The 21,277-nt window shown below is 35.2% G+C and overlaps 1 protein-coding gene across 9 annotated transcripts in view; it reads left to right on the forward strand.

Moving 5' to 3' along the window:
- Nucleotides 1-21,277, forward strand: part of NR5A2 (nuclear receptor subfamily 5 group A member 2) — a 172,395-nt gene that overhangs the window by 65,434 nt on the left and 85,684 nt on the right. For all 9 annotated transcript variants that reach the window (XM_074308709.1, XM_074308704.1, XM_074308707.1 and 6 more), the window contains one exon: nucleotides 20,984-21,103. In XM_074308709.1, the coding sequence (XP_074164810.1) occupies nucleotides 20,984-21,103 (120 nt within the window). The remainder of the gene's footprint in view (nucleotides 1-20,983; nucleotides 21,104-21,277) is intronic.

The following is a 21,277-nucleotide window of genomic DNA, read 5'->3' on the forward strand; positions in this document are numbered from 1 at the left end:
TTCTCATCACTAACTTCATGTTAGAGATTTCAATCTAAATGTCCAGACCACAGATATCTTGTCCCCCAAACTCAGCTCTCTTCTGAACTTTCCTGTTAGTATCAAGGGCACCACTATCTTTTCAGTCTTCAAGTTCACAACCATGATGCCATCCTCAATTATTCACTCTCAGCCCACATGTTGTTAAATATTATGTTTCTACCATCATGACATTTCTAGTATCCATTCCCTTCTTTCTAGCTACACTGATACTAAACTAATTCAGACCTTCATTACTTCTCTCCTGAACTATTGCAATAGTTGCATAATTTTTCTTTCTATTTCATATCTCACCCCACTCTATCTATCCTCCATGCAACTTTCCAAGTGAGTTTCTTAAAGCATGGCTCTATTTCACTCCTAATCAATACATTTCAGTGGTTTCCTACTACTTCGATAACTAAATATTAACTCCTTTGTATGACATTTAAAGTCCTTCTCAACCTGGTTTCAATCTGTCTTTACAGATTTATTTCATATTAATCTCCACTACTCTGTAGTCTAGTCTTCTAACTGTACTTCATACATACTACTTCATTTCTTATGTCTATTCTTTTGAATTGGCAAACTTGAAAAACACTCATTCCTCTTGGAATCACTAATTTTCTTTAAGAAATTCAAGTAACCCCTTCTACATTGAAATTTTTTCTGATTCTCCTACCTACTGAAACTTACCTCTTCCTCCTTCTGCCACTGAGAAAGATAAGAGAAGAGAGAATGGAATAAGCATTTATGTGGCACCCACTGTGTGCCAGACACTTTTCTCAAATATTATCTTATTTCCTGAAACTCTGAGAGGTAGGTGCTAATATTGTCCTCTATTATCCACTAGCTACCATAAACACCTATCAATAGATATATGTATATTCCCCAATAGAGTGTAACCTTTTTTCAGAGCAATTTTTTCTAGCAGTGTCTGGCACATAGTAGGTACTTAATGCTTATTGATAGATTAATAATGAAGTCATTCAGTGGTTAAAAAAAGAAAAGAGTGTGACTTTTGCAATACCCTATTGATTGGTTGGTTGGCTGAGTTCCCATGAGGATAGGAAATAGGTTACTTCAGTTATCTTGACCTGGCTTTGCTATATTCAAGTCATCTATCATGAATTAGCAGGAAGTTCAGACATGCTGGGATGGGGTGCTAGGAAATATAAGGAGAAAAAAAATCTTCAAGTTTATGTAACCCCTAGTCCCCTATTTTAATAGGTGGCAAAATTGTGATTCACATAGTTTAGGAGAATCAGAACTAAACCTCAAGTCTTCTTAATTACTGCCCTCACATCCTTCCACTATACCATAATTCATAGGGTGGTCACTTATTAAGTTCTTGATTGTTCCATCTCTCCACTCCTAGCAATTTTTTTTGCTCCCTCATATTCCCATCTTCAAAATCTCTGCCTATTGACTTCTCTGGCTTCATTTAAGTCACAACTAAAATCCCATCTCTTATGGAAAGCTTTTTTCAGCCTCTCTTAATTATTTTCTTTTAATCCAATACATAACTTGTTTGTATATATTTGTTTAACAGTTGGTTACTCTGTTAGATTATGAATTCCTTGAGGGTCTCTTTTTTGTAAGAGTGCCTGACACAAGTAAGGCACTTAAGATTGTTGAATTGATTGATTAGGGAAGCAGAAAACCAGTTACATTTTTAAAATTTTGATAATCCTTTGAGGAAGTTCTCAAAATTCTGTAATTTAAGTCTTTAGGTAGTTCACAGTGCATTTGCTTTGTAAATTCCATTAACCCAAAATTTTCGATCACCAAAAAATAATGTCAATGTCAGTAAATAGTACTTGGTTTTTGTCAGTCAGTCAATAAGCATTTATTAAGTTCCTCCTATGTACCAGACTAAGCTAAGCAATGTGGATTCAAAGAAAGGCAAAAGAAAGACCCTACCTTTAAAAGCTCACAATCTAACAAAGATAGAAAGCAAACAAATATGTGAAATTAACCTTCAATTAAAATGTTGTTGTTGTTCAGTCATGTCCCACCCTTTGTGATTACATGTGAGATTTTCTTGGTGGAGATATTAGAATGGTTTGCCATTTCTTTCTCCAGCTCATTTTACAGATGAGAAAATTTAGACGAACAGGATAAAATAAACTTGCCAGGGTCGCACAGCTAATAAGGATCTGAGACCAGATATTTATTATATCTCAAAAAGATGAATCTTCCTGACACCAGGTTCTCTATTCACTGTTCTACCTAGCTGCCCCAATTGAAATGATAGCCTTGAAAATTTGGAGGTAGAGGAAATCTCTGATTAGTCACTTACAAAAAAAATTATATGGAACATATTACTAGTGTATGTACATACTGTCATCCATTAGAATGAAAATTCCTTGGGGGAAATCAGGACCCCAATGTCTAGCAAAGGACCTAACATACAGGAGGTATTTAATAAATGCTTGCATATTGATTGACTGATTGATTAGGGAAAAAATGTTGCTTTTTACTCTTTACTAGAATTTATCATCATTATTAACTGTAAATCATATGATAAACTCACTTGAGAAGCCCTTGTATTTATGCTTTTGTTCCCATTTCTTGGAGTCTTCAGAACTACTCTCACAAGCTAATTCTCAAAATTATCAGATCTCCATCAGCCTTATAACACTGCTTTCTTAACCCTCTTATATTCAGTGGAGTTGGTTGTTCTCATGACTGTGTTATGGGGAAACTGTTTTATAAGCTATATGTAGTAATAACTTTTTTCTGTGCCTTGATCTAAAAGACACCAAAACCACTGACCTACTTGGTGTAAATATTGATTAGATGGGTTAGTTGCTGAATCAATTTATTTGAATGAAACCACTGGTACCAGTTCAATCAGGAGGTCCCATCACTAGCCCTGTGCAGGTACAACCTGCTAGACAACATCACAGTGTGCATGGAAAGTTATATCTCTGAATAATTATGTTTGTATATGAGGGGGAATTATACCAGTCCTTCTCAGAAGAGATGTCTCCCTCAAAAGAACAGTTTGTTTGTGTGGAAAATGCTTTCCTGAAAATCCTATGTACTTTTCCGATGTAGTCAGTTGCTATTCAAAGACTAATCCATGTCTTGTGTAATAGGCAAACACATGAAATTAGTCATTTGTTCTAAATAGAATTTGAATCACCTGAAACACAGAGACAAAGTGATTTTTTCATTTAAAAACGTCGTTACCCCTTTTACATCACTACCAATTTCTATCCCATTAATATCACAATCCCAACATATTCCTCCAACCCCACATACTCTAGGTTCTCTCTTTATAATGGAAATCAATGAGGAAATGGAATGAAATATCTGGCAGTTCTCTCTTTAGCTCTTTTGTGGAAGCACATATAGTCATGTGTCAAGTGAAACATTCATGCCAGATTTGGTTCTGTGCTTTCTGTCCCTATTTCATTCAAATACATACCAGAAAAAGGTGTGAAGAAGTGCTTACTTCAATATTGCAATGGGCTTATGATTTTATCACCTCGAGCTATACAGAATACTACCCATCCATGCCTTCTCATCCTCTACAACTCTTATATTTATTCCCCCCATAAATACTCTAAAGATGATCTTACTCAATGTACTAATGGCATTCTACCAGGTTTTTTGTTTTTTATCATTCCATAGGGACCAACACTTGGATTGTCTGTTATCCCTTGCTCTTGATATATTCCATTCAATATAATTCAACAAGCATTTGTAAAGCTCTTACTACGTCATACACTAGAGAGAATTTCAGTCTTAGGGAACTGATTTTTAAAAAGGGACTGAATTCAGTCTGTGTTACCTAAAGAACATCTCAATTAGAGAATTTCTCAGAGAGTTATGAGGGTAGGAGTAGCTAGTTTTATGCCATTCCTTGCACTCAAGTCATCCTTCAAGAAGAGCCTGTTTATGCCCACTCTACATTTTTTCCCCTACCCTTTGGGATACCCATAGTTTTTATTCTTTTAACATTGTGGTATTTTATTTCAGTTAGCATTTCTGTAAAAATGCTGATATTGAAAAGTTGGTTTTGTTAATTAGCATACAACTTGGATCATTGCAAATGCTGTGTGTATTGAATTTCCCAAATATTTCCCCAGTTTAATTATGGGGTCCAACTCCTTGTCTATCAGCAATATTTATTCCAGATAAACATACTGATGGAGTAACTCAATGAGTAGATGGTCCATGTAGGTCTGTGTTTTTATCCATTGGTGATTTGGTGTTAGTTTGTTTTTTCCTATGTGATTGTTAAGGCCATCTTAATTGCAAATTGAGGTAATAGCCTAATTTATTTAATTTTTATTTATTAAGAATAAATAAATTTAAATTATCTAGAGAATAGGAAACAGAAAGAAATAAACATAGAGCTCATAAAAGGTACTGCCTAACTGTTACCCCAGAAGAAAGACATCAACTAAGTTATACAGTCTTGCCTTTGAAGGGTAGCAGTGGAAAATTAGTATCATCACTAACCCATTTTCTAACTCTTTACCATATCTTCAACCATTAACTTTGAAGATTGAGGGGAGAAAAGAAGAAGACTTGGACCAGTGTAGTACTAGTAAATGTTTAACAACCTCTCCTAAAAAAAACCATGTGCATGCAATACACTTTTCAGTTTAATCCACATAATTTACATTTCCCCATCATTTTCTTAGAACTAAATAATCAACAAATAATTGATCAAACCTTGATTGGTAGCTTTGGAGAAGATTTCAAAGGTACAAATGCTCATAAAGAAAATTTAACAATCCTTTCTTGAAAGCCAGTTGAAACTTGCTCAAATAAAACCTTTTGGATAGAACCTTCTAATTGAGAAGCAGCAGAAGGCAATCTCATTCATTGGCCTTTTCTTCAATATGATTCTAGTTGCCCAAAAAGGTCCATTCTTCCTTTTTTCCACATCTCTTCTCACTCCATTACAGGAGAATGTTTATCATCTAGAAGGTATATACTGTCTACCTACCTTACTTTTGATTCACTATTACCATCTCTCTCTCTCTCTCTCTCTCTCTCTCTCTCTCTCTCTCTCTCTCTCTCTCTCTCTCTCTCTCTCTCTCTCTCTCTCTCTCTCTCTCTCCCCCTCCCCCTAAATCTCTATATGGCACTGATACTAATAGAACATGTGGACTTTCAATCAGTTGTCCCTCATTCTCATCCTATTCCTGACTCTCTTCCTTTTCTAGGCAATGTATCTCTCTGATGATAGCTTTTATGCTCCTTTGCTTACATGATTCTTGTAAAAAAACTGTTTTATTGAGGCTGTTTTCATTTTTTTCTTTGTATCCCTGACACATTTCAGTGACTCTTCCATGATCCTACCAAAGAATCTTACCTTATAATAAATGGGTACAGTCAAATAAAACTATTCAACACATTGGCTGTGTCTAAAATTGAATAACTTATTCCACACCTGTAGCCCATCACTCTTTCCCAAGATGCCATGGTTCACCATCATTCTTGTGAAATCACAATTGGGCAGTATATTAATTCAAGATCTGAAGTCTTCAGTTTTGTGTCTCCTTCATATTTTTCTGATCATTGTGTAAATTATTCCCTTATTCTGTTTCTTTTCCTTTTGTATAAATCAGCCCCTATTACTTGGCAGCCTACTTACTCACATTCATCAGGAGCCTCTGACTTCGGGTGACCTGAAACTAATTCTCAGTAATTATGATATTCCATGACCTTCAGTCACATAATTTCCTTTAATATTCCTTGAACTTTCCTGAGAACTGCTATCAAGACTGTAGGATTTCCCTCGATTTTTGATAAAGACATGAGGAGAAAGCCCCATGCTATACCTCAAAATGAATGCCTTTGTCAATAACTATTTGTACCAGACATTCCAGATTCAGTGAAAAATGTTCTTGCTTGCGGACTGTTCTTTTACAGACACATGGTCTGTGATGTCATGGAATCTGTAGTCCAGGGAAAAAAATTACTTGGCTGAACTTTGTATGTCCTACTTTGGATCCCAAAGTTTTAGTTCCTAGAATTACCTACTTTCTCACTTTGGGGGTTGGGAGGAAAGGCTTCCATCAACTTCTGGGAATGAATATCTAGGTTCTCTAAGGCAACAGGCCAAGGGAACAGACAGCTTTGTGCCTTTATGAGCTAATTTAACCTATGGGTAAGGAAGAGTCTGTCAACTCCACATCAGTGAAAAATTCTATTAAGGAATTCTCCCAGGAGCCATTGTGTTGGGAGAATTCCCATCATTGAAAAGACCCTAGGGATCGCTTCTTTACCTCTGTCCCTAATTTCTGTTGTATTTTTGGTGAATAATATTTAGGCTACTTGACTTCTTTCCTCCCTTCTTTGGCTGAATGCCTAGGGAGCAATCAGCCAACATGGACCCAAGGACATTTTAGTTCCTGAAAAATCTCTTCTTCTGGCTCAGAAATCTAATTTACAGAAAAAGAATTTGCATTCAAGCCTTAAGGGAACCCCTGAGTATAATCTGTAGAATCTTCCCCTATATTATCTTACCTTTTTCTTCTTCACTCAATCATCCATAGGACTTCAATCAGGTGTGTTCTTTTCACAAGGAATAAATTAGCCAAGATATGCTTTAATTTATGGCTTAATTACTGAGGTCCAAGAGAATGATCCTTTGTACAAAGAGCAGACTTAAGTGGCTGATGGCACAGTTACCATTAAATCTATGCCTGAAGAGTGTGAATTCTAAGTCTAACCCCATTATCCTGTTACCAATTCAAATAATAATTACATCTCCAGGCACCATTTCTGACATTCCAAGCAACTCAAAAGAAAACACATCATACTTGAGTGTTTTGTCTTTGTTGCTTATTTAACATCTGCTTGGTCAGAGAGGTGACAGCCTGGCTTTAATTATACATAGGAGATTTCTAAATTAGAGTGCAGGAAATAGGAAGTAGTGTGAAATGGAACAATACCAGCAAGAGCAAGCCCTGGAAAATATCTTAAAATGTTACCTTTCTTTTCATCAGCCTTTTTCATATTCTGATATTTCTTCTTTGCACATTGGTATTTATTATATGATGTCTTATATTATTTATTAATTATCTTTTTATGCATGTACATCTTACATACCCAAATGAAGATGACTGTCTTAAATTTCTTTGCATCTCTTCAAAGGAATAATGCAAGTGCTAAATTAGTAATTGCTATTATACATTATGTGGCTATTCAGTCATGTCCAACTCTTCATAAACTTATGGACCACAGCACACTAAGCCTTTCTGTCTTCCACTATCTCCCAAAGTCTGTCCAAATTCGTGTTCATTGTTAACATGACACTATGTCTGTCTCATCCTACATTGTCACCTTCTTGCTTTGCCTTTAACCTTTCTCAACATCAGACACTTTTCCATTTTTTTCATTATGTGGCCAAAATTTTCAAGCTTTAGCATCAGTATTTGACCTTCCTAGTGGATTATCTGAATTAATCTCTTTAAGTTATTAACTAATTTGATTTTCTTGCTGTCCAAGGGACTCTCAAAAGTCTTTCCCAGCAACTCCCCTTTCCTTATAATCCAGTTCTCACAGTCATACATTTCTATTGGAAAAACCGTATCTTTGACTAAATAGATCTTTGTCATCAAGGTGATAGCTCTGCTTTTTTTAGTAGGCTGTCCAGATTTGCCATAGCTTTCCTTCCAAGAAACTGGTTTTAATTTTGTTGCTGCAGTTATCATCTGCAGTAATTTTTGAACCCAAGAATACCAGGCTTCCCTTTCTTCTCCTTCTATCTGCCAGAAAATGATGGAATGAGTTGTCATGCTCTTAGTTTTGTTGTTTTTTTTTTGTTTGTTTTTATGTTAAGCTTTAAACCAGCTTTTACATTCTCCTCTATCACCCTCATCAAGCAGATTCTTAATTTTCTCTCATCAGAGTGGTATAATCTGAATATCTGAAATTGTTGCTATTAGTCCTGACAACCTTAACTTCATCTTTTGATTCATCTAGCCTGGCATTGTATTCTACATATAAGTTAAATAAATGAGATGAATATATACAAACCTTGTTGTACTTTTCCAATCTTAAATCAATCAGTTATTCCATGTTGAATTCCAACTACTGCTTCTTGACCTACATACAGGGAACAAGTAAAATGATCTGGTATTCTTTTCTCTTTGAGAACTTGCCACATTTTGTTATGATCCAGTAATGCATTATGCAGTCAACAAAGCAAAAGAATATCTTCTTCTGAACCTCCAAAATCCAGAGAATATTGGCAATTTGGTTTCTAGTTCCTCTGTCTCTTCAGAAAGCAGTCTGCTTTTTTTTTTTTTTTTTTTTGCTAATTCACATATTGCTGAAGCCTAGTTTGCACAATTTAAGCATAATGTTGCTGGTATATAAAGTGTGTGATTATACAATAATTTGAACATTTTTTGGAATGGATCTTCTTTATAATTGGGATGTAAACCAACCTTTTCCAATCCAATGGCCACTGTTGAGTTTTCCAAATTTACTGGCATATTGTGTACAGCACTTTAACAGCATCATCTTTTAGGGTTTTAAATAGTTCAGCAAGAATTCCATCATCTCCACTAAGCTTATTGTTAGCAATACTTCCTAATGCTTATGAGTGATATTAATATTTTTCTTGTATAGTTTTTCTATAATTACACATAGTGGGCATTCAATAAAATACTTGTTGGTTGGCCCTGAGAAATGATCTTTTATAATCTTTCAAAAATTAACTCAAGAATCTCCTCCTTTTGTAGTAATAGCTAACACTGGAATTGGGCAAAGTACTCATGATCCTTGCAACATCCATACAAAGCAGGATCTGTTACTATAAAAATAAAGTATTCTGGGAAAACAAAAAATCCATAAAATGAGTTTGTAAAACTTGGGTTTTGTATCTCTTATTCCCTGGGGATAATTATACTGGATGACTATTAAAGTATCCTCCAGTTTTCACATTCTATTGTTCTCTGATCCTGCAAACTAAATAATTTAGAAGCTATGATGAGCAGAGAAAGAAAGTTAGCCAAAGAGTCAATTCTACCCATTTTGGGGGACTTCATGTTCCTTAGCTTCAAATAAAATTAATTAATAATAATGTATTCTTTTCCTCAGAAGATATGACCCTCTTCTCCATCAGTATCACTGAGAAAGCGAGAAAGACAAAGAGACAGAGCTACAACTCTATGTAGCTTCCTAAGTTGGGAAGGAAAAAAAAAAAAAAAAATATATATATATATATATATATATATATTCTGCCCTTTCTGTTACAATGGTTTACACATGTAGACAAACTAAAAAGATCATTATTTTTTATTGTTATTAAATCTTAAATACAAAGAATAAAGAATATAATAGAAAGCCTTAAAATTGTGAAAGGTAGAGTCAGGTATTTGCTCATCAAATTCATATACCCTAGAACTTAAGAAACATTCAATTATTGAAATCACATCACTTAGATAAATTGTCAATCAATCAATAAGCATTTATTAAACACTGTTGTGTGCCAGTTAAAATAACAGGGAAAAAATAAAATAATCCTGTTCCTCAGGGAATGGACATTTTATGATGGAAACAACATGCACCATCATAAGTATATAGAAATGTTAACATTTAAAATGTATGGGACTACCTGCCATCTAGGGGGTGGAGGGAAAGAGGGGAAAAGTTGGAACAGAAGTTTTTGCAAAGGTCAATGGTGAAAAATTACTCATGCACATGTTTTATATATAAAAAGCTATAATAAAAATTATATACAAATTTAAATATAATTACAAGATGATATTCAGCATAAGCAACTATGGGAATCAAAAGAAATTTAGATGGTTAGAGGCCATTAGGTACCAAAGTAAATAGAATCCTGAACCTGTAGTCAAGAAGATCTGAGTTCAAATTCAGCCTTAGACAATTACCTTAGTTACTGGCAAACCACTTTACTTCTTCCTCAGTTTTCACAACTATAAAATATGAATAATAATAAAAATTTTGTGAGGATCAAATGCTAATGAGATAATATTTATAAAGCACTTAGCACAGTGCCTGACATAATAAACTTTATGAGTGCTTGTTTCCATCTTTTCCCTTCTTCTGTAGAAAATGGAACTTAAACTGGGTTAAGGTTTGTAAGAGATCTAGATGAAGAGGGTGTACATTCCAGGCATGATGGATAGCATGTGAAAAGACAGAGATGGAAGGTGAAATAGTAAATGGGTTGACCACCAAGAATATGAAAGTAGAGAGTTTGTGAAAGAGAGCAATATATAATAAATCTGGGAAAGTAGATTGGAATTGGGATTAAAAGGCTTTAAATATCAAACAAGGCAGTTTGAGTTCAGTTCTAGAGGCCATAGGAAGCCAAGTTTAAGGAGAGAGGAGTGAAATAGTAACAGTTGTGCCTTAGAAATACCTTCGGTAACAGTGTGGAGGATGGAGAAGAGATGCTTAAGAGAGAGATATTGCCTGGGAAGCTACTGCAATAGAACAGGTAAAAAGTGATGAGAACCTAAGCCACAATGGTGGCCACATGAATAGAGAGAAGTAGACTCAGCAAGACTTGGCAACTAATTAGATATGTGAATTGAGAAGGAGTGGTAAATTGAGGATACCTGAGATTACAAATCTAGGTTACTGGAAAGATTGTGATAACTGCTCCTGATATAATTAGGGAAGCAAGAAAGAGGTGTGTATTCAGGTGATGTGTTAATGAGTTATCTTTTGGATATGTTGGGTCCAAGAAATGTTGAAGTCCATAAGTTCTGCCTTAAGGCAGAGACAACATTTTAGCTAAATTATGTTTTCTTCTTGAGTCTAGCTCAATGACCTTTGTTGATTTAAATTATTTGGTCCTTTATCATGTACCCTAATATCTCCTTCATGTAGGGACATGTTTTCTTTGCAAATAAATTGTAAACTCTTTGTGGATAGAGACACTGTTGCTTCCTGTCTAGTATTCCCCAAAACATCTCACACAGAGGAATTGAAGTAGCTCAAAAGAAATATGAGATGCACATATTTAGAGAATCTACCCCAGGTGCTCATACGGACTATTTTTGCCCAACCTATGGTAGACGATTCATATTGGTCTGATCAGCCATAGTCAGGTACAATGTAACTTGATTCTACTATGATAGTATGTCATTTTGGTCCTTTTCAAGAAGGACAACAATTTAATCCAATACACTTTGGACTTTAAATGAATGGCCTCATATGTAGCAGATACTGCAAATATATGAACCTCTGAGTTTCCATCCCATAACTCTGAATCTTTTTCTTGATTATTCAGGATCATTATTAAGAGTATCATCACTTCAGTGGTTGCTGAATTGTTTCAAATTCTTCATGATCCAATTTGGGATTTTCTTGGCAGAGATACTGGACTGATTGCTATTTCCTTCCTCATTCCAAATGAGGAAACTGAGGCAGACAGGGTCACACAACTAGAAAGTGTCTGAGGCTAGACTTAAACTCAAAAAGATGCGTCTTCCTGACTCCAGACACTTCCACCCCCCTGCCCATCCACTGGGACACCTCTTGTTCCACTGAACTATTAAAAAGTGATGCTATTTAATTAAGACTTATGAAGGTGTGCAGTACATTTTGTCTCAATTCTATTCCTGACAGACTACAAACCAAAGAACCAAAAAACTCCTCTGCTTTTTAGAATTCTTCTGGAAAGTATCATTAGTCACCTGTTTGTCTAAGGTGCTGCCTTCCTTTTATCTCATTCATCTATATGGTGATCTGAGAGTGGTTCCACCTGCCACGAGAATATAGTACATGGGCATTGTGATACTTGTTTATTACTGAGAGAACTTGTTCCCTTATTTTGTTATTCACAGAACTGGTGAATTGAGATGATCAGAAGCCTAACTACAAAATAGGTGGGACATTTCTAATACATTCTGGGTCATAGATAAAGGCATTTATAGCAGTTACTTAAGCCTATATTATATTTTCTAATTTGAAATCAGTGCTTTATTAACAGAAATTAGCAAAAGTTGTTGTGAGAGGCATTGTGAATCATGGAAACAGATTTAAATGGACACGTGGATAAAGACATTTATAGTAGTTGCCTAAGTCTATATTATATTTTTTCTAATGCAGCTAAATGACTTTTTTTTTCATTTTTAATTAAAGCTTTTTATTTTCAAAACATATGGATGAATAATTTTTTACATTGATCCTTGCATAGCCTTGTGTTTTAAATTTCCCTTCCTTCCCCCAACTCCTCTCCCTAGATGGCAAGCAATCCAATATATGTTATACATGTTAAAATATATGTTAAATCCAATACATGTAGACATATCTATACAATTATTTTGCTGCATAAGAAACATCAGATCAAAAAGTAAGAAAACAAAATGCAAGCAAACAACAAATAGAGTGAGAATGTTATGTTGTGATATATTTTCTGTTTTGAAATCAGTTCTTTATTACTAGCAAAAGTATTGTGAGAGGCATTGTGAATCATGGAAACAAATTTAAATGGAATAAAAACTCACAGGAAGAATTCAATTTCCAATATTATAAGTACCTAATATTGAAGGGCACATTGAAGGGCAGCTAGGTAGTGCTGTAGATAGAGCTCTGGGTTTGAAGTAAGGAAGACACATCTCCCTGAATTCAAATCCAACTTCAGACACTTACTAACTGTGAGACCCTGGACAAGTCACTTTACCCTGTTTACCTCAGTTTTCTCATCTGTAAAATGGGCTGGAGAAGAAAATGGCCAACCACTCTAGTGTCCTGTCCCCAAAAAATCCCAAAAAAGTTACAAAGAATCAGACATGACTGAAATGACTGAACAACAATAGAAAAGACACATCAAACTCTATAATAATAAATGATAAGGTTCATTCATTCCATTCATTTTCTACCCTCTCCTTTAGCACACAACTCCTTCCTCAATCCTTCATTCTCATCAAATAACCTCATATTTTATTTTACTAAAGAGATGGAGGCCATCCATCTTGACCTTTTAACTTTCTCATTCTCCCTACAGCAGCTGCGTGATAAAGTATATAAAGCTTTGAAAGCTAAACAGAAAAGTTTATAGTTGATCCTAGAGGCACTAAGAAGCCACTGGGGTTGGTTGAATAGGAGAGTTACCTAGTCAGATATGTACTTAAATACAGCCAGAGTTTAATAAATGTTTATTGAATAAATACAGGCTCTTTCAAACTTGTGTTAATGAATCCATTGAGCAGTGGAATGCCCAGCATCTCTTTTCCTATACTACTTGCCTATTCATTCAAAAGCAATTGCTGCATGGGACTCCCAGCTAGCACAGAGAATAGAGCACCAACCCTGGAATCAGCAGGGTGAGTTCCAGTCAGCCTCAGACACTTGTGTGATTCTGGGCAAGTCACTTAACTCTGACTGCCTTTTTTTTTTTTTTTTTTAAATCAATCACTATCATATACATATCAACACTGAAAAAATTGGGGGGAGGGAGTCTCTTCAAGGCATGATACTTTTATGGAAGGAGTTCTGGCATTAAAGTCAGAAAGCAAAGATTCAGATCCTATCTCTGTCATTTAAGATCCAGGGCATAGAGCTGGAAGGGACCTCAGAGACCATCTAATCTAACTCTTTTGTTTTACAGGAAAATGAAGCCTCAGGGAAGTTAAGCAAGTTTGACCAAAGTCTTAATTATCAGAGGTAGAATTTGAACTCAGGCCCTCAGATTTAGGAATCAGTAAATGTTTCTTCCAATGTACCCAGTTGTTTCCTTTTAGGTATTCAGTCAGTCAGTCACAAAACTTTATTAAGTTCCCACTTTGTGCCAGATATTGTGCTAAACACTGGGGCTAGGAAGAAAGGCCAAAGACAGTCTCTGACCTCTAAGAGTTCACAGATTAGTGGAGGAGAGGCAACTAGATAATACAGTAACAGAGGACCTGAGTCCAAATTCAACCTCAAGTCCATTGCTGTGTGATTCTGGGCAAGTCATTTAACCTCAATTGCCTTTAAAAAAATCTAAGGGGGGAGATAATATAGAAACCACCCTGTACAAAAAAGATATATAGAGAATAAATAGGAAACAATAAACAAAGGGAAAACACTAAAATTAAATGTTATCAAGAAAAAAACTTATAGAAAGTAGGATTTTAGCTGGAGACTTAGGGTAGATACACACACATATTTTGTTTGTAGGTGTTTATGTATATATACACACATAAATACTTATATCTCTGTGTGGGGGGGATGTGGACGGATATGTATATATGTATGTACAAATATATAAAATTAAGAATTAAGATGATCAGAAATCTAACCATAAGACAGAAAAAGTATTACAAATATGGTTTACTTATCTAGTCCGTACGTGTGAATATACATACATATATGCAATTTGTGTACTCATGTGAGTAATTCACTCTAGTCTTCAGGGTCCCTATTTGTATAATGGGAAAGGTGGACGACAAGATCTCTGAAATTCCTCCAGCTCTAAATCCATGACCCTAGAGTGTGTTGGCATGGGAACTGAGTCTGATGCAAGATCACCCCATTAGTTAATCATTCTCTCAGGACCATTTGTTGAATACCTACAGTGTAGAACCCTATTTGAAGATAGGTTCTTGGGAAAGGGGGATGGTGAGCATCATTGGCACAGCTGAACAGGAAGTACATTCTAAAAAGAGGAGACGATATTTGCACTGATCAGTATGTGCAAGGTACAGTGTGCAAGGAAATTAATTCTCTTTTCTGGAGGAGTACCACCTTGTATAAAAATCCTTTCCTAATATTAATACTAATTTTATTAATACTAGTACCTTTCCTCTTGATTATTTCCAATTTATGCTATCTATAGCTTTTTTGATTGTAATTGTTTTCCCATCATCTCCATTAGATTGTGAATTTCTCGAAAGCAGTAGTCTTTTGCCTTTCTTTCTATCTCTAGACTTAGTATAGTATCTAGAATGTAGAGCTACTTAACAAATGCTTATTAGTAATGAGAAGAGAGGTCCATGAGATAGGATAGAATCAATTAGTGAACAACTTTAAAGCACTTGATGAAGAATTTGGATATATATGAAGAAATATTTAAGGAAGCTGATTCGGTCCTCTGTGTTTATAATGGAGAAAGATAAAATGGGAGGAAGAGAAATCATCTGGGAAACTACTGCAGTAATTAAGGCATGAAGTGCTAAAGCCTTGAAGTCCAGTACCTTGGTGAAAATGTGAAAGGCCCCACTCACCTCCTATCCCCCTCCCCAGCCCATCCCCAATGAAAGAGCTCATCCTGGAACACACCCCTTACCACTCACTCAATAAAAAGAGAAATAAGCCAAGCTGCCCTATTTCCCTGGTAACACATGATAAAGACAGTTTATTGCATTATGAAATAACAGTAACGCAATTATGAAGTCCATCAGCATCTCTGCTGCTTATCTCGGCCTAGTCAAGAACCTGTCATTTATAAATCTTTTGTGTATTGCATCAATCAAGAAGGGAGTTTTACTGGCTGTTAATTCTCTAGTGCGGTATTGTTTTTGGAGCTGGTTTAATCATTGCTAGTGTTAAATCATTTTTCTTGGACTTTGTAGCAGTTTATTGTGGAGGTTATAGATAACCATCAAACTCTTTTTAATAGCAGTCATAGACTCAGGTCCTTGCATGCCTTCTTTCCATAGTGATTTCCACATAGTAGGTGTGCAATGAATTTTTTTAATGTGATTCTGTTTTTTATCCTCCAAGGACTTATATGTGTATAAAAAGATAACAAAATCATTTTTTAAAAAGTATCTGGTATTATTAACATCATGAGTTTTGATTATTCAGGGTTCAAATTATTCAAAGCTTATAGAAATCAATTCAGCCTTAACCACAAAAAGGCATTTCTGATTTGGTTATTAAATATCCTCTGAAATCTTATCTGTTAACAAAAGACAAAATCACTTAGTAATTAATGACTAACATAAAATCACAGTCACAGTCACTCTATTTATCAGAATTGAAATGTTAACTTGATTTTGTATAGCTAGAGATTATAAAATATCAGAACGGAAGCAATGTGTTACAATAGAGAAACTGAATTCAAAACCTGCCTCTGTTGGTGTGTAATGTTTAGCAAATCACTTAAAATTTCCTTATTTGCAGAATAGGAAAATTTAACCATATTGTCCCTGAAACCCCTTATCATTCCACCTCTCTCTTGCTAGGAAAATGCCAGTAACTCTCAGTCAAATGCTCACCCTACTGTACAATCCTCAAAGCCCAAGAACAAGCATGATTCTAAGTAGATCGATTTTTTAAAGCCCTTTTTACTAGGAAAACTGACATAAAATCTCAGTTATTTCAAGCATTTATTAAAAGTTGAGTTGTGAGGAAAGAACAATGAAGTGTTGATAAGGATGAAGTCTGCCTAGGAGAGATAATACACATTTTTCTTCATTTTGGTGTTTACTAAACTCACTGTTCTTCTGAGAAAGCAAAAGTTTATAATGATTAACAATTCTGAGTTGTGGGAAGTTATTCCCTACAACAATCTGCTTCTTGTATGACTTTAGACTCTCAGCTATCACATCAATACAAAGAGTTCTCAGATGACTAACTTAGCATTTCTGAGATAAAGTCCTTCCTTTATCATAACTGATAATGCAGGATTATATAGGATAGTGTAGCCAACTGTGTGAGTCTTTACAGTATAATTTAAATGATTTTCCCAATTTCCCCCACCCCGCCTTTGCATTCTCTATCCCCAAAGTTATCCCCCCATGCCACTTTAGATTGTTTTATCTATCAAAACATTGACAGTGTTTATACCCTGAGAATCTATTCAACATAAGTACTTTATTCACCGTTTTTTCTCTTATTTTCTTAATGAAAATTATCTTGAGAATGACCAAACTTCTTATCTTCGGATAGTGAAGAATTGAATCATATTAACTCTTTCCTCTTATTCATGGCTATGATAGACATACATAAAGTTTATTATCTTCTCTGACAAGAATAGAGCTCTCAATGAAGCTGTCCTTGATTTCCTTGATGTTGCAAAATATCAAGTAATTAATTGTTTATGAAAATAAGCAAAGTATAAATTCTTCCAGAAAATCTTCCCCATATCCAATCAGTTGTCAAGTTCTATTGTTTCTCCTTTTATATTCACATATTCCCCCCTTCTCTCCTCTGCTACTACCTGCAGTCCTCATCCTCTCCCATCTGAACTAATGCCATAGTCTCCTGGTTAGTTGCCTTAATCAAAGCTTCTCTCCACTCATTTATCTTCCACTCAGCTATCAAAGAGATCTCTTAAGGTACAGGTCTGATGGTATCATCCACCCCATTCAATAAACTCCAATAGTTAGCCAGGTGCCACAGTGGATAGGGTGCCTATTCAGAAATAAGGAGAACTTGAGTTCAAATCCAGCCTCAAATACTTAGTATGTGACCCTGTGCCTCCCCCAAAAAAGAACATCACTCTAGAAAGTTTTAAAACTACAACCAACTAGTAATTAAAAATCTTAAAAAAACAAAAACAAAAACAATGAAGACTTATAAAAGCATCACCTAAGAGGTAGTCATGTTGCAGGGATCAGAGAACTGGTCTCAAATCAGCAAGACCAAAGTCCTGTCTCTGTAACCTGGGCAAGTCTTTTGTTTGTTTGTTTGTTTGTTTTGCTGACGCAATTGGGGTTAAGTGACTTGCCCAGGATTACACAGCTAGGAAGTATTAAATGTCTGAGACCAGATTTGAATTCAGGTCCTCCTGACTTCAGAGCTGGTGCTCTATCCACTACACTACCTAGCTGCCCCCTAGGCAAGTCTTATATTGTTAGTTCTGTGAGAGCAGGAGCTTTCTTTATCTCTTTTTGTACATAGTAGGCACAATAAATATTGCTTAACTGATTAAATTAACTTTTTAGTGCCCAGGTGGCTCTATGTCTAAAACTTACCTAGTAGTATCTGACCACATTGGTAAAGGAGGTCCTTTATGCCTATGAAGTCACAGGTTGAGTCCAAAACAAAAAAATGGCAATTATATTTATTAATCTAGCCATTGACAGTGGACCTTGTGCGGTCCACAAGGAGAGATACACAAAGAATCAAAGCCATATTCTCAAGTCTCAGAGAGCTTAAGATCTGGGAATAGAGGTCAGAGTCAAGAAAAGACTAGAAGCCAGGAAATCCTAGATGAAGAAGTGCTGATTCATGTGGTCTAGGTGTATTAGACTTGGGTTGCCATGGCAATAGCTAAAGAAAAAAATACAAACAGGAGCTAGGACGAAAGCTGTTGTTTTGCAGAACCTGCCCCTCTCCCCTTTCTTTCTTCATGTTGGGTGTAAATACATAATCTTAAGGGTTTTGTTTTGTTTTTTTTTTTTTAATAAGTGCAAAGAAAATAATTTTACATGGAGTTATATTTGGAAAAGTATTTTTCTATACATTTTCCTGGACCCATTTTTGGTGAAAAGAGATGATATAAAATTTGTATGAAGAGCTGCAGCTTTACAGTTTAGCTTTCCTTCTATTGCTGCAAGATTTTTTTTTTGTTTCATTTTGCTGTTCCTTCCCTAATTCTTCCATCTGGAAAATGGGCCTAATGAATGCCTCTGCTGTGAGTCTTCATGAAACAATATTGATGCACTCTTTTGAACTCTTCAGATAAAGGAGCAACCTAAATCTAAGATGAAGATATTATTATGCCACAAAAAATAAAACATTCTGCCTGCAAGCAGGATGTCCTGAGTGCAAATCCTGCCTCACTTAACTGTGTGATCCCAGGCAAGTCACTTACCCTCTCTCAGCCTTACATTTCTCATCTACAAAATAGGGATAATAATAGCATTTCCCTCCCAGGGTAATTATGAAGATTAAATGTAATTATGCACTTTGTAAAGCTTAAACATATAAAGGCTAGTTACTATTTTATTAGGAATAAATTAATTAACCTGATAAATTATTATGATAATCTATTCACAAATATATAATTATTTTGTTAGAAATAAAATAATTAATGATGGTGTATGACCATTGTATGACCATACTAGTGTTAGTAATCTTGTAATAATCCTATTTGCTAGAATATTAATGTCATAAATTGTAGAAAAGCAAAATAAAGTTTGAATGGAAGTCTCTCTCACTCTCACTTTCTCATGCTTTCTCCCTCTCTCTTTCTCTCTTTTCCCCTCTCTCTTCCCCTTTCTGTCTGTCTGTCTCTCTCCCTCTCCCCCTCTCTCTGTATCTCTATCTGTTTGTCTGTCTTTTTCTCAGTGCTAGAGATACAAAAAGAGGCAAAAGACTTCAAGAAGCTTACAGTCTAACAAAGAAGAAAACATTCAAACAAAATGTTTATATACAAGATAAATAGGAAATAATCAGCAGAGGAAAAGTTAGTATTAATCCCTCATTTTACAGAGGACAACATTGAAGCCAGATTAGCTTGAATACAAATATAGGCCCTTTCACTGCATATTTATCACTAAAACTAGGGAGAATCTATGTAAACAGCTGCAACTAGAGTTTCACCAATTACAATTACATTTGTACATAGTTAAGTCATTTAATGAATAATGCTTTGAGAAATTTTAATACTTCCTTGGGATAAGTAGCAGAAACATTTCAGTTCATGAACGCTGGAAAGCATAACCTTAAAAGGTAGGTATTTGCCTTTCAGTGTTAGCTAGGAGGCACATGGAGAGATAGCTGGACTTAACAGGAAGATGTAAGTTTGAATTCTGGCTCACATACTTACTAGCTGTGTGGAACCTAAGCAAATTTGCCTTAGTTTCCTCACCTGTAAAATGGGGATGATAATAGCATTTATATCCCAAATCAGATAATATTTGTAAAGGGCTTTGCAAACCTTAAAGTATTATGTATATGCTAACATTAAATTAACATGTAGATTGAAAACACTGAAGAGGGGGAAAGAATGAAAGAATGAGGAGGCATCTTCATCTATCCAAATTTAGTTTAATGACTCCAAGGATTTAGCTGGGAAAGAAAGACACAGATAGAAGGGCAGGGAGGGGAAGAGAAAGAGAGAGGGGGGAGAGAGAGAGAGAGAGAGAAAGAGAGAGAGAGAGAGAGAGAGAGAGAGAGAAGTAAGAAGCGAGACAGACACAAACAGACTTAAATATAGATTGACCTAACTTTTACTGATGTATATATACATATATTTACCATTTTGATATTTGAGATGAGGAGAAAATTTGAGAACAATAAATAACATTTACATAGTGCTTTATATATCTTATCCCATTTGAATCTCCAAATGAAATTTGAATTTAGAACCTCTTATTCAAAATCCAGTAACCTCTTCACTGTACCACACTAACTACTTAATTTTCTTTTATATAAATTCTGTCCCTAGACAACAAGACATAAGATATCAAGGAGAAAAGCCTGGAAGACCTGGGTGAAGTTCTGCTTCTAACACAAACTAGCTATACAATTATGGGCAAATTATTTAATTCCTCAGTGCCTCAAGTAAATCTCTAAAAATTTAAGTTACTCAGAAACTGCCATTATGTATCAGTGGAAGGAGTTTTCCACACTAAGAGTTCCTTACACTTATGATTTCACTGAATTAAAAATTTTTTTCTTCCATTTGTCTGTCTGAAAGAACAAAATATTTACTTCTTGTGATGATCATTCAATAAATTAACCTTCAGGTACATAAATATGGACTACTTAGGATTATCATAATGGTGCCTGTGGATCGCTCACTATTTCGCAATCTCAGATGCCCAAACCTTTCATGAGCAGACCTTAATTGCTCTATTAATGTTCTATCTACCACTCTAATGGATTGCCTTTTCCTAGCAGTTCATTGATCATAAATACTTTAAGTATTTATACATGGCCTGAGTTCCTTTTGTTTTGAAAAATAATGATCTGCTTGGTTAAGATCTGAATAAGTGTACCGTGTTATCCTTAAATCACCCAAACAAGCCCACTTTTCTCTAAACTGAGACTTATACACAAAAATATATGTGTGTGTATATATATATATATATATATACATGTAGTGAAATTCCTTCTGTTTCTTTTACAGGTTGATGACCAAATGAAGCTGCTTCAGAACTGCTGGAGTGAGCTCTTAATTCTTGATCACATTTACCGACAAGTGGTACATGGAAAGGAAGGCTCAATATTTCTGGTTACTGGGCAACAAGTGAGTGTGGAGGCACTGCAGGGGAAAGTGTCTTTTTATTAAGTATGTTCAGAATGGCTGGAATCTAACTCACTCAGAAGCATTTCTGTGCTTCAAAATGGACAGATTGGCTCCACACAATTTAGAAGAGATGACTTTGTGTACTCTGTTCCTAATCTGATGATTATAGCTAAA

Source organism: Sminthopsis crassicaudata, chromosome 4 (genome assembly GCF_048593235.1).
Source record: "Sminthopsis crassicaudata isolate SCR6 chromosome 4, ASM4859323v1, whole genome shotgun sequence".
Lineage (NCBI taxonomy): Eukaryota > Metazoa > Chordata > Mammalia > Dasyuromorphia > Dasyuridae > Sminthopsis > Sminthopsis crassicaudata.